Below are 13,074 nucleotides of genomic sequence, written 5' to 3' on the forward strand. Positions count from 1 at the left end.
AGCTCAGACCTGGGAGTTCAAGCTGGGGTCATGGAATGGGCTACTCAGGGAGCTGTCAGCGGTGGACTGATAGCCACCTAGCACTAATATTCTGCATTCTGCCTCTTCTGACGAAATCAATGTTTTGCAATCCAATCCATCATTTCGATTTGCAAAGCAATTTCTTAACTTTGCGTCATCATTGCTCATGCAGTCTGTTCTAAACTTCCAATCGCGCCACAACTTTGGCCACTTTTTGCTATTAAAGGTTTTTCAAGCTGTTGCGGAGCAACATAGGTTAGAATTCAATGATTTTTTTAGTAAATCCCGAACAAGACTTAGAACGCGTAGCCGCAAAGCTTATGATGTCATAACAAAAAGAGGTTGATAATGGCAGCATTGGCTGTACTAGTTCCTGATGTCGCTTTTAACTTCACGCGAGAAATGTATTCACGCCGTTAGATTGCATACCTTTGTTGTCAGCCAGGTCAAGTTGTCAGCACCACGTCGTGCGATCAGTAAAAATTAATGATGGGATGTACGAAACAACATCACTCTTCATAAAACTACCTTTCGGAATATTAGCGCATTGAATAGCAATGAGTAAGCGCAAATGTGAAAAAATAGAAAGACGACAAGAGCTTTCTTCGATGGAGCTTTTTCCGGCTTCTATCAGTTTTATAAGTAAGCGGTTGTACTCTATTTGATACCGCAATATGCAACTTTCTTCCGCATGCATTGTCTACGATGATGTTGGTTAGATTAAACGCAGGAACCTTCAAACCCGCTCTAGTATCCTTTTCAAAGCATTAGCACAAAAGTCCGTCTTCTTCAGAAAACCTACCGACGTCGAGGTGACCGATATCATGCGCGAAAACTCGAGAGCATGGCTCTGGTGAGTCGGAAGTTGGCGGGTGACTTGACTGGCACCGATTGGCCTTTGGGTTGTGTGACATCCTCACCAGACCACATGACAAGGCCGAGTTGGTAATAATGGAAACTCTTGTGGATATCTCGAGTTAGAGGGTGAGATGGGAGTCGAACCCTCGGTATTGACCCCTTGGGTCCTGAGTCAGATACTCTTCCAAAGCCGCGCAGGCACCCTCGTGCGGCTTGGTTTGAGGAGGGATTTAATCTACTCTCGGTGGTCATGAACAAAATTTGGTAGCTTACGGCTGCATGGTAACGAGTCAATGGGAAGTAATAGAGCGAAAAATAAAGGGATTAGCGATTAGGCAAGAAGTAAATCGCATACACGCAAGCATACGCAAGGGTAATCGTAGACGAGAGCTGATAACGCTATCACACAATAAGCCTAAATTCCTAGCTTAAGCGATCAACAAGTTCTTTTGAGGATCATTAACTACAGACGCCAGTACTGGATCTTAGGTTGGAGACACGTAGTAAGTTGCAACCCTTGATATTTGTCTAACGGAGAATCATTTCACCCCAGTATAATAAATAGCCAAAGTCGTAAGCAGGGCTCTGATTGCAATCAGGTGCAACAAAGAGCTGGAACACATCTATAGGATTTCAATAACAGACTATCGCAGTATATTGGTAGCTTAAGCTTTCTCATTTCTAGGTGCATCTCTTCCCAAAGTGTTAAGAAGTGAAATTCTTTTGCTAAACTGCTAGCTGCTCTTAACGTAAGCAGGAGTCCCAAATAGCTTTTTGTATCTTGAGTCCCCAAATTTCAGATACAAATGCAACAACCCTTCTTTACATTAAAACTGGTAAAGCGCCTAAGTGGCAAAAAAAAAAATGGAGATGCCAAAGCTCTATTGTTACTGAAACACAGATTATAAATTTCCTCCGCAATTGTTAGAAAATCCAATTAAAATACAGATGTTATACAAAAGGAGTTGGTGCTATGCCGATGTAGCCTGTATTTTAAACGAAGAACTGTATAAACGTTATTGAATCTATCGTACAGTTGCGCAAGGGATGCCCATGTAGGTTACGTGAGTGGTCTTTAACTAGGTGCATGTAATAGTGATAGTACACCTACATGTGATCAAATTTCGAGAGATTAATTGACACTGAAAGCGTGCGTTCGTTGAACCTTTATTACAATACACTCGTCGCACAAATTGTGGTAACTGCTGGACAAGCACTGCTATAGAAAGCACAGGCTGAAAGCAGTGAAAAATGCTAACGCAGCTATACAGGCCGAATATAGCATTGAGGTGATTTTCCCACATGAACGCTGTCGTCCGATTTCTTGTCTCCATATTTCCCACACGAGTGAGAAGCATGAGCATGAAATCAGTGTTTCAAAATGACCAAAGACAAAATAAAATATTATGTACGTAATAAATAAATGAATGACAAAGTGATGATCAAAGAAAAAATGACACATGGAGCTGTGCATCATGTTTAAAACAAATGACGCTATACATTACTGGAGCAATGCTGGCCCGAGTCTGGTGGGCAGGTATTGGGTCTGTATTCATTGGGTATGACATAAACATGTATGCGTCAGAAGCGTGTGCAAACAGAATGTGTAGAAGGACAAAATAGGGAGGTCATGGCTTCGCAGTAGCTTCCAATCAACGATTGCATGTACACCGGGCATAACTTAAATATTAGGACATGACGCCTTGAAAGATAGTGTAGAAGGTTTGTCAATGCATAGGTGGACTCATTATGAGAAGAAAAAAACTAATTTCCACGCAGCTATAGATTGCCCCTCTAATCTTCAGTGGGAGATGAACTTTTCTTATTTATTTATAAATATTACGCAGGACAGATTATCCTTATAGTTAATTCATCTTTCATGTTGCGTTTACCTGATGGGCGCTGTGCATACGATGTCGGCTTCTGGCTGTCTTGTTGACCCTGTTCCGGCAGGTTTATTGATAGAGGCTTTAGAAGTTAATCCAAATCTTTTGTTTACCATAAATGAACTTGCGGAATTTATTCCCTCAGCAATTTGTAGATTAGGAAGGCTGCGGAGGATTTGATAGGAAGGACGCAGAAACATATGGGCTAAAATTAAAGAATACTTCTTTTACGCATCCATTCTCGCATTCAATATATCACTCTTTAAAGATAGCCCAAAAAATAAAACAATAAGATTACAGTGGGCGTCTTTCGTGCACCGTTTCTGTGTGCCGTCTTTCTTTCCATCCTCATTCCTCTACCTCAATTACTAAATATGGGCGACTCGCACCGACTATCATGGCCGAACACATACCTACGCATGGCCAGTTGGACTGATAATGCACTTGCCACCGTAAAGCTTAAAGTACTCTTGTAAGAATGTTTATAGGCGGCACGCGACAGAATATAATGTCGGTGCATTGATGACGTTCTCAATAAATATTCACCAATGCATGACGCTACTCAAGTTTGCAAAATATTTGGCCCCACTCGCAGCCTGTATAGACTGGCAACGCACAGAAGATACAGTGTACATAATCTTAGAAATCACCCAGGAAATTCAAAATATTTTTAATCTTGACGATAGTTGAATCAATGTTTGTGGCAAGCAAAAAAGGTATTCGAGATAACGGTGCTGAAACGAAAGCGCATGGTGACTGGGTACAGTGTTCTTCAAATCAACCTTAAATTCTTAAATTATTGCACAGAGCGATGCCATGCTTTTAATTTGCATAGTTGGCTAACCTAGGTACTGATCTGAGTACGTGCTATCATTTCAATTTTCTATCCTCGTACCCCGCCATCAGTGCCTTCATCTGAACCTTTAAGCCACGTTTCTGGATGACGAACAACTGTCTCTATCATATATATAAAACCATAACGTACTACACGTGTAACACCAATATGAAGACTGTTAAAGGGATAGTATTTCGATCACGGACAGTATACACTGACCGTCGCTCATACTTCTCAACTATGCTTGATTTTCAGAAAGAGCGCTGTATCGTTAATATTTTTCGTTATACAGAGGGCGAACGTTCTTTCGCATCAAATACACTATGTATGGCATGCATACTGTCCGACCCGGATAACATAACGCCTGAAAGAGGAATAGGAATGGATATTAGTAGGATACAAAAAATAAGAGCCTAAATTGTCTTAGGCGCGCATAAATTGTTTTTTCTTTATCTGTTTAGAATCTTTAAGCGTTCGTAAAGATGGCTGGAAGCCCTCACACGAACGGGTTAGATTTCTGACAGATAATATACACTCTATTCCATGGTGTCTGCGCATCGAAAGTAACGGTGTTCTGCATTTAATTACGGTTGTATAAAAATGCAAATTTTGTCGCTGCTCAGTTTCTATTTAGATGTTGTTAAGTTGAAATAGTGGGATTGATCTCTTGAGTTTCTCGGCCATCTTTTGTATCGGGTACATTCATTCATTTGGTGAACTTCTACCACAGCTTAGCTGAATAAGCGTCCCTCGCAACATTTCAGGCAATATCATTTTTACGAATACAACATGAACATCTCACAGGATCCATAGGGGCCGGCACGGCTCGACACAAATTCGTCATAAGCGGCCTGTCAGAGGTCGCTGTATTTGGCCACAGCGACTAGCAGCTTCTCCAACGTGGTGGCGACCACGTCCTCGAGTGGTTCGCCGAACACCTGTCGTCGGCGGCGGCCCTGCGCCGCGTCCGTCGTTGCAGCGAGCGGCGGCAAGAAGGCGGGAGGCACGGCGGGCACTAGCAAAGGGGCGCCCACCATCACAGAGATTATGATGAGCACCACAGGCAACATCAGGCCGATCAGCACCATCTGGGAACAGGAGGTGGAAAAACATGCGCGCAGAAAGATGCTTAACTGCTCTAAATACGAACTTTAAACTGCAGGTATATTTTCACTGCAGAGAAGAAAAAAGCACTTCAGATCTTGTAACATATAATTCTTTCGCCTTGCCGCCGCAGTGTAGTTGTGCTCGAGAAAATCTGTACAAAGCAGTGAGGGGCAATCCTAAAATGCTGTATAATATCGCAATATCATTCTTCAGTTGGTACGGATGTCTCCCAAGGTTCATGCTGTCCGGAAACGGTCGTTTATGAAAAACAAAATGCAGAACTATACGAAAACTGTGACCTTTTCCGACGTGCAGTTTACTGACACGCAAGAAAGCACTAAACCAGCGTGCAGTGACGACTTATTAGGAAAAGTAACAAAAATGAAGCCCTGCGTACCATAATGATTTTTTGAACCGTAAGCGGTCAACCAGAATATCTGCAAACTTCATCGACGGGCTCCCACAAGAACCCAGGCAAACGTACGGGTAAGGGCATCGGATTGCTGTGGCGAAGGATGCGGGATCGAATTCCGGACGCGATGGCCACTTTTCGATGATGGCGAAAATCAGGACGCCCGTGTGTCATGTCAGTGCACGTTATAAAATTCTATGTGGTTGAAATTTCTGGAGACCTCCACTACGGCGTCTCTCATTGTCTAAATCTCTTGGACGTTAAACCCCATAATCCAAACCATGAACCAAACTTCTCAACACAATTGCTTCGAAGTCTAGTAATGGGACTCCTGGAAGCAATCCATGAGTACCTTATCTTGAGACGGGTGAGGACGATTGGTCAAAAGCGCGCTAGGGATTGTTGCAGATGCATAACGAACCCTGTTGCAGTGCTGGGAAACAAACAATTTATGCTGTTTCTTGTAGACAAGCACTGTATTCTACGAACAGTACTTGAAGAAAAGATCAATTTATTGTGGATTTTATGTCCATTTCATAGCGGACACAAAATAGAAGATATGGCTTCAAGATGTGACAAAAGGCACCGAACGTTTTCGTTGGTTGCTGAGCAAAAAAATGTTTGCTTTAGTGTCTGCCCACTCAGCGATTGTTATTCCAGCCAGAGTCGCGGGAAAAGGCGAATAACGTTATAGTAACAAAAACAACTCGTTCATTTAGACCTAATTGTCCATCTTCATCGCGTTTTATTTTTTAGCCAATGGAGAAGCCAATGTGCAAGTTGCTTAGGTGGAATTAGGTACTCTCTCTCGTTGCTCGCATTAGCGCGAAATTTTGTAATTTTTGCTTGTTGTTGCTCAACGCCACTTGCAATGTGCTTTATCACTGCTTCTATGGTGTTCTAGTGTGTATTTAAAGTATTATGTAAGTCTGCTTGTCTGTTAGTTTTCATCATAAGTAATAGCTTGGTGGTATCTAGGATTTAACGTTTTATAGCGACTCGGGCTAAGAGAGATGACGTAGTGTAAGACGTTATTTAAACTGACATAATCAGTGTTAAAATCATACCATGACACGTGACAGCAATATGATCACAATCGATGATAGTAACATTAGACTAATGCCACCTGATTAATATCTTCGATGGCAATGAAAACGCAATATAAACAGTGAATATGCTGTTCCCTCATTGTGCTCCAGTATAGAGTTAAGGATGTTGTGATTGGCTCCAATATTAAGACAGGTGTCGGTGCAGAAAAGAATACTAATCTGTGGTCTAAGGTCTGAGCTGATAAATCGAAGGAGTCATCAGTAATCCATTTCAATCATTCAGTTTCATTCAGCCAACATGTTGAGCAGCATAGAATTCTTACCATGCTCATTTAAATTTCAATGCACGTATTTTGAATGTCCACTCATGAAATATTAGAAGCCCGAGCTCAGCCTATCAGATTCAAATCATGTACTGAGAAGCGTATGTCAGCTAAACAAGAGATAAAAACCCTTCACACTATGCTAGATCTGTATTTATTTCCCGCCGAACAAACAAAAATCAAACCACAAAACAAACAAAAATCAAGTTTAAACAAATGAACACTGTCACCAATAAACGTGGAAATGTATGTCGCATGTCTGAATATTTGACGACGCTGGAGTGACGGCTAAATTTACATGTGATCAAGGTGCGAGACGCTACAGGGAGTTGGGTGAGGCTCATACGTTTCGCTTTCTCAAGCGTGCAAAGCACTGACCCGTGACTTGTCGGCATAGAGGTTAACAAAATCGCCCCACGCAATTCGAACCGCTGTGAGAGCCGAGCCGGAACACAGGCGTGACTAATGGCGTCGCCCTCTCGCGGATCATACAGAAAAACGAGCACGCACCTGACCCGGTTGACCATACTCCCAGTCATGTGGCGAGAATGACTCTGTATTCGAGCATACATATATCAGCATTTCGAAAGGGCCTGCTAGAAATCTAGACGCCAGCGGCTGACGTTTTGAAGACCACTAGTATTTGAACTCTTTCTCGTAGAATGAATCTGGCATGACCAGTGACATATTTCGCTTATCCAGTTCATGCAAATAGAGTCAACGCCCAACATTTGACACAAAAATTAGCTTTTAGGTGGGCGATTTATCTAAAACTTCGACTCAAACTGTGCACATTACCGCATACTGCAGATCTTCCAGGAGCTATAAAATATTACTTCGACGTGCAAGTCATAACAAGGCATATATTTCGCTTCCCACTGTAGAATCTCCCCGTGGTGGTTAAGTGGATTTTATAGCTGGGTGTAATCCTGGCCACGATTCCAGAAACTTTTGCTTAATACAGTGCTTCCGCTCATCCTCGGTTGGCTCGCTTACGAGAGAAATGTATGTGGAACAGCATGACGACCTGCTCAAAAACTTTGTTCCGTATCTTCAAAATTCTGTTCAAAGTACACGAATAGGTGTTCGCAAAAGTAGGTATACTTAGTAGCGTAGTTTAGAGGTCACATCGGGAAGCTTGCACCGCCTGTACTGACTCACCAACGGAACGATGAGAAGGATGCCCACAAGCACGGCTTCCAGACCGCAGCTTGAGCGGGCGTGGCCATGTCCATGGTGCAGGTGGTGGTGTTTGTGCGCCAACAAGGTCTTCACGCTTTGAGAAGGTTGGGCCGGTAAAGGAACACAAATAACAAGACGCAATAACATGAGACAGGCGAAGCATGATGCACGTTGGCTTATAAATCTCGGCGAACACAATACATGACGGTATCTGCTGTAACAGCTTCCCCGTACACATATGAAATTTGCGACTTCGATATCATTCAGATATCTGTTAACAGTGCAGTAAAGATTCTTCTTTCAGTTCTTGGGAGGAGTTTTGCCCATTCATAAAACACATTTGCTTTTATTCTGGACATAGAAAAGTGAGTATGGTAACAAGCTTGGTTATCAAATAGAATTTAGAAAAGGCAAAGACAAAGTATGAATCGCTTTTTAAATGTAATTGTTAAGCTGGCGATGTAAAAACCAAAGGCCAGTGCGCTTTTGAAGGACAATATGCGCTTAATAACTGTAATGAAACGTAGTCAGTGTGGCGAAAACTGGTTGTTTAAGAAATCTTCATACAATTAAGTCACTGGTTTTCGGACCAGTTACGCATGTAGAAGAAGCTTGAATACCGAACAATGGGGCCATTTTCCTCCCACTGTCTTCCTAATGAAAAGTGACTGCGAAACAATGCACACGTGAAAATAGAAAAACGCCAGCCACATGGTCGCACAATAGATATGTTTATAGCTGCGATGTAGGCAGATTGAAATTATACACAACAGATACATGTATGCGTTATGCGCAAAATAACACTGTGAAAAGTAATCTGAACACGTTAAACGAGGCTGGGACCCAAAAAGCATTCTTTTCACGTTGTGACTATACTTTGTTTAGGCTTGAGATCGTATGAGATAGCGGAACGCTGTGGTACCTTCAATATTCCAGGGGACCTCAATAACCGAGAACATTAGAGATTTGTAGGCAAAAGAGATATTATGCCTAAGAAAAGAGCTAAAGGTATGCATAACTGCTACCTCACATAATGACCATCTTTGTAGTGTTGAAAAATGTTTTCAGGAGTCCTACCCTAGCTACTTCCTGGCTCTCTTTGTGTTATCACTTCCGCGCAGCCGGCTAACAAAGCTGTGGTGTTTGACGCCCTTTCGGCTGTAATATTTTAAATGTTCTTTTTTTTTTTAACTGTTCAAGGTTACAAGATTGATTTAGAGCATGCTTAGAACGGGTAAAAATATTTACCCAACTTTTGGCAGAGCCGGAGCCAGCGTATATCTGCAAGAAGCAAGTAATCTCTAAGAAAAGCTTGAATTTATTCTTGGCTTAAACACCAAAAAACATTTAAAAACATGCGCCGGCTATTGTAACTACTTACAGGTGGAAAAATAACAGGCTAAGTTAGTATCTTGCATAAGAAGTGTTTTGAATAAAAGCCTGGTTAATTTCTCACGGCTGCCACATGGGTCAGGTACCAACGGTTAGTCAGACTTTTTGACTGTTTCTTTAATACACAGAGCTCCAAGTTAAAAATCTTGAGCTACGCTTTATCCTAATGCAGGCACTGAAGCATTTGAAAACTTCATGACAACGCAACTTGGATATGCGTAGCGCAAGCCACCAAACGGATTGTTCATAAGTCCGACTCGAACGTTCTCATCACCGATGCACTGGCTAAAAGCTGCCTATTGTGATTTGCGATTCGGCGCGTCTTCTTGGCATCTTCCGAATCTTCTTTCTTCATTTGACCAGTTGCTTTATTCTCCTCCCTCTCCTCTTTTTACCCGTCTTTTTCTTCCCTTCTTCCGTCTTTTTCTTGGCGTTTTCCAAATCGTTTGACCGGTTTCTTCTGCTCCCCCTTCTTCTCTCTTCCCTTCTTCTTGCCCCGGCCATGATGGTGCAGTGGTCAGGACGCTGGACTACTGCGTGTAAGGATGCGGGATCGAATAACGGCCACGGTCACCGCTTTTCGATGGGGGCGAAAAGCAAGGCGCCCGTGTGCTGTGCAATGTCAGTGCACGTTAAAGAACCCCAGGTGGTCGAAATTTCCGGCGTCCTCCACTACGGCGCCTCTCATGGCCCGAGTTCCTTTGGGACATTAAACCCCACGAGCAAACAAAAGGAAAAAAAAAATCCTTTCCTTCCTCTGTGGCTTGGAGCAACTAGATGTCATGGTTACGGCACATGCGCAGTATTGACTAGCGAGACAACCCCGAAGTACGCCGCTGGCTAACCTAATTTAGATTTCGCGAAAAAGGTCGATGAAACCGCGAAGAACTGTTAATCACCGCGTGTCCTAGGAGATCTGGATGCACGCATGTGAGCGGCTGTCATATATGGGTTCAGTTAAAAAGAAACTTGATTTCTTCGCATACAGACGACCTGTGTAGCTTCGAATTATATAGCCTGTTTTTCCCCGGCTGTGCTGTTCAAATTTACAATTGCCTCTTTTTTCAACACCGTAGTTTATTCATTCGCAAATTTAGAATGGTCTACCATTCTGATTTTGTTAGATAAAGGTTAAATGTTCCCAATAAAATGACCGCATTTGGAACGCCTGATATTTAAAGCTGACTTCCGATTTATCCCACATTGAATTTGGCGCTTCCAGTGAAGGGGACCGTTGGAGTAATGAATTGAAAAACTATTTAAATACAGATGATCGACATACTGCTTCAAAGAGATGATGAAAAATATCGGCTTGCGATTTAAGTATGATGCAAAGTGACATTGTTATTAAGGCAAAAATCATTGGCGTGGCTACGAGCCCCTGCACTTCACATGTTCCGTATCTTTAAAAATGACTTTTAATATTTTTGCCCTTCGTAATTGCGGCCTGGGACATGTGAAAACACATGAGTGTACGTTACGAAAGAGCCGTGACTCAAAACGACGATGGCGGACTTCCAAGGAGTGGAGCTCCTGCAAAATCAACTATCCGTAGCAGTAAACTGCTGCATATATTATTTCTGGAATAATAGCCCAATGCATGGTTAAAATTACTGTTCACGGAAGGAAAAAGAAACAGCAGGCCATTGTTATTTTTTTACCATTGCACTCCATTTGGAAACTCCCAGTGTCTTTACTTTATTAAAAATATATCACGCGAATTACGATTCTTTTAATAAAATTTGTTGCTAATGTCTATATCTTATTATTCTCGACGGCAAAGCAACCCTAGCCATCTAAGTGGTACCAGTGCACAGCTAGCGCAGACATGCCCTTCAGCTACGAAACTAGACAATACATTGTCATGCCTCAAATAGATTTGTTCCATAGCGGGCCATTTAACTGGAGATCTTTACTGCCGATTTCCAACAGACCCCAAATTTCTAATTTCTGAAACAACGCTATTGAAGAAACAAAATTCTTTCGAGAAAGTTTCTACTCAATAAATTGCAAGTGCTGATTAGCAGAACCAATGTTTACAAGCTATAATTTCAAATCCTCACTGAAATACTGAAACTGCTTTTTAACACAAAGAAATACCAAGTGGGCCATAGGTTGCCATGCTCCACTTCAGCAAGAGGTTTGAAATGCTGCTAAGTTATTAAGCGCTTCAAATTTCGCGTCGGCTTTAATTTCGGGTACTCCTTACAGTCATGATATTTCACACAATATGAAGGACGGTGCAACTAGACATTAGGTCCCGCTTTAACCAAGCATCGCGTTAGGAGTAGCGCGTCTCACTCGTAACAGTGAGGTTCGGTTAAGTTCGACTGCATCGCCAAACGCGCTGCACAAGCTGGCACTTCTGTTAGAGCCTTACTTATTTGAATCTTACTCCAAGGATTCCCGTTGGATTCCCATCTAAAAACCGCTGCCAAAGCTGACATGGCCTCTGACATCGCACAACAGCCGAACGGCTGAGTGGCCGCTATATTTCTAAATCACGAAAACAATGAACTTTATGCTTTTTGGCAGCATATGTCGGATTCTGGCATTCTTTTATGATGTCTTATAACGACACTGAAAGAAGGTGATAAGTAACCATGTGCTAATTAAAGAACAGCGAGGTTTCTGTGCGCTTATACAACCATCATTTGCACCTCTTCATTAGAATGATTCACTGATTCTTCAAATGAACCGGGGCGTGGGGAGTTTGTACGGTTTGTACAGTTTGCTTGAAAGTACTGATGCTGCAGATAAACCGAAGCCGCTCACATATCCTAACTAAATTCTTTGTTGTCGGCTCGCATCTGCCTCACCTTGTCGTAGTGGTGCAATGGAAAAGACAGAGTAGCTGGGCAGGCGTTTTAAGAGTTCTTCGTCCTTTTACAATTTGTACAATATAGTCAAGGAAGGAGCCTGATGAACAATGTCAAACCATTGCTTTGATTGACCACGTATTAACTTGCATTCTTGAATGAGAGCTCCTGACTGAATTTTTTCACACGATGCATATGCACTTATCTTTCGGATCACTTGAAGCAGTTCTGGAAACAAATGTCATACATTGAGTGGGTTTATCTTAAGTAGGCTTCCTTAAATTCACCATTTTTTATTTGACTGAACAAAAATTTGTTCGGGTATTTGTTGCTGGCGGAGGTAGCCGCGCTGCCATTCCGACTAGTGGTGCCGACTGGCACAACCAGAAAGCCAGCTCGCACTGATGTTCTAGGCAGCCGGAAGGTATACTGAGCACTTCATCTTTACTCCTTATAATTCCGCACGATGAAGGTCGTAATGATATCCACGCATCAACAACCTACGTACTTTACTCCTTTCCATGGCAGCCAGTCATCGTAAGTGTCCTCCCACGATCCGAACGATCTCCTGGTGAGCGTGTCTGGCCAGTGGTGGTACCAGTGACCCCGGTACTCTGCGGGCTGGTAGTAATAGTAGGTGGCCTTCTTCGATGAGGACGCAGATTTCCTGCGAGAGGCAGGCAGGACGTTGTCCGGTATTGTGATGAGGACCATGGCCACCAGTGACAGCCGCAGGAAACCCCCGGAGGACTGGGGCCCCATTGCGGCTCAGCCGCTGGCCACTGGGCCAGCTAAGGGGCAGTGCAGATGCGCCTGCGTCCAAAAAGGCAAATTATTTGTTGTTCGGCCCACGCAAAACTCCCCTTTTCTTTGCACGCAATGAGTAGGTTTAAAAAAAGCGGTAAGCAGTCATCGTGACAAACGTATACAGGAAACCGAGATAAAACGACGACTTTGATCAACCAACCGTTTGCTTTCCCTCAAAATGATTGTAGATTCTGTCAACGAAACCGGTGAAATTGAGATTTGAGATACTGAAAGCATTCCGTGTTCCTATACCCATGCCTGGAAAATATTAAACAATTGCTCAGTTTAAACGAATTTTAATTATATTTTCCTCATCTTTCAAAATCGGTTGCACGCCGGAGTTTTTTTCCCCCTTATTCTATATGTATGCATCAACAGTGTCA

General features: G+C 42.7%; 1 protein-coding gene across 1 annotated transcript; it reads right to left on the reverse strand.

The window, feature by feature from the left end:
* Positions 1-4,454: 4,454 nt before the first annotated feature.
* On the reverse strand, positions 4,455-12,646 carry LOC146200257 (uncharacterized). The gene is made up of 4 exons (XM_084592899.1): positions 12,393-12,646; positions 8,922-8,954; positions 7,653-7,767; positions 4,455-4,688 (listed from the first exon to the last, which is right to left on the reverse strand). Exons 1-4 carry the CDS (start codon positions 12,644-12,646, stop codon positions 4,455-4,457), a joined length of 636 nt encoding a protein of 211 aa, XP_084449025.1.
* Between the last annotated feature and the right edge of the window lie 428 nt (positions 12,647-13,074).

The sequence above is a fragment of the Amblyomma maculatum genome, chromosome 2, assembly GCF_055883805.1.
Source record: "Amblyomma maculatum isolate TAMU_Amacu chromosome 2, ASM5588380v1, whole genome shotgun sequence".
Lineage (NCBI taxonomy): Eukaryota > Metazoa > Arthropoda > Arachnida > Ixodida > Ixodidae > Amblyomma > Amblyomma maculatum.

What these genes read in the sequence shown, in the direction of transcription:
- LOC146200257 (XM_084592899.1), bottom strand. Translation starts at nt 12,646, where the DNA reads ATGGGGCCCCAGTCCTCCGGGGGTTTCCTGCGGCTGTCACTGGTGGCC. An exon ending in CCGGCTCTGCCAAAAGTTGG is followed by an intron (nt 7,768 to 8,921) that starts GTAAATATTTTT and finishes ACCTTCTCAAAG; the next exon opens with CGTGAAGACCTTGTTGGCGC. An exon ending in TCCTTCTCATCGTTCCGTTG is followed by an intron (nt 4,689 to 7,652) that starts GTGAGTCAGTAC and finishes TCCTGTTCCCAG; the next exon opens with ATGGTGCTGATCGGCCTGAT.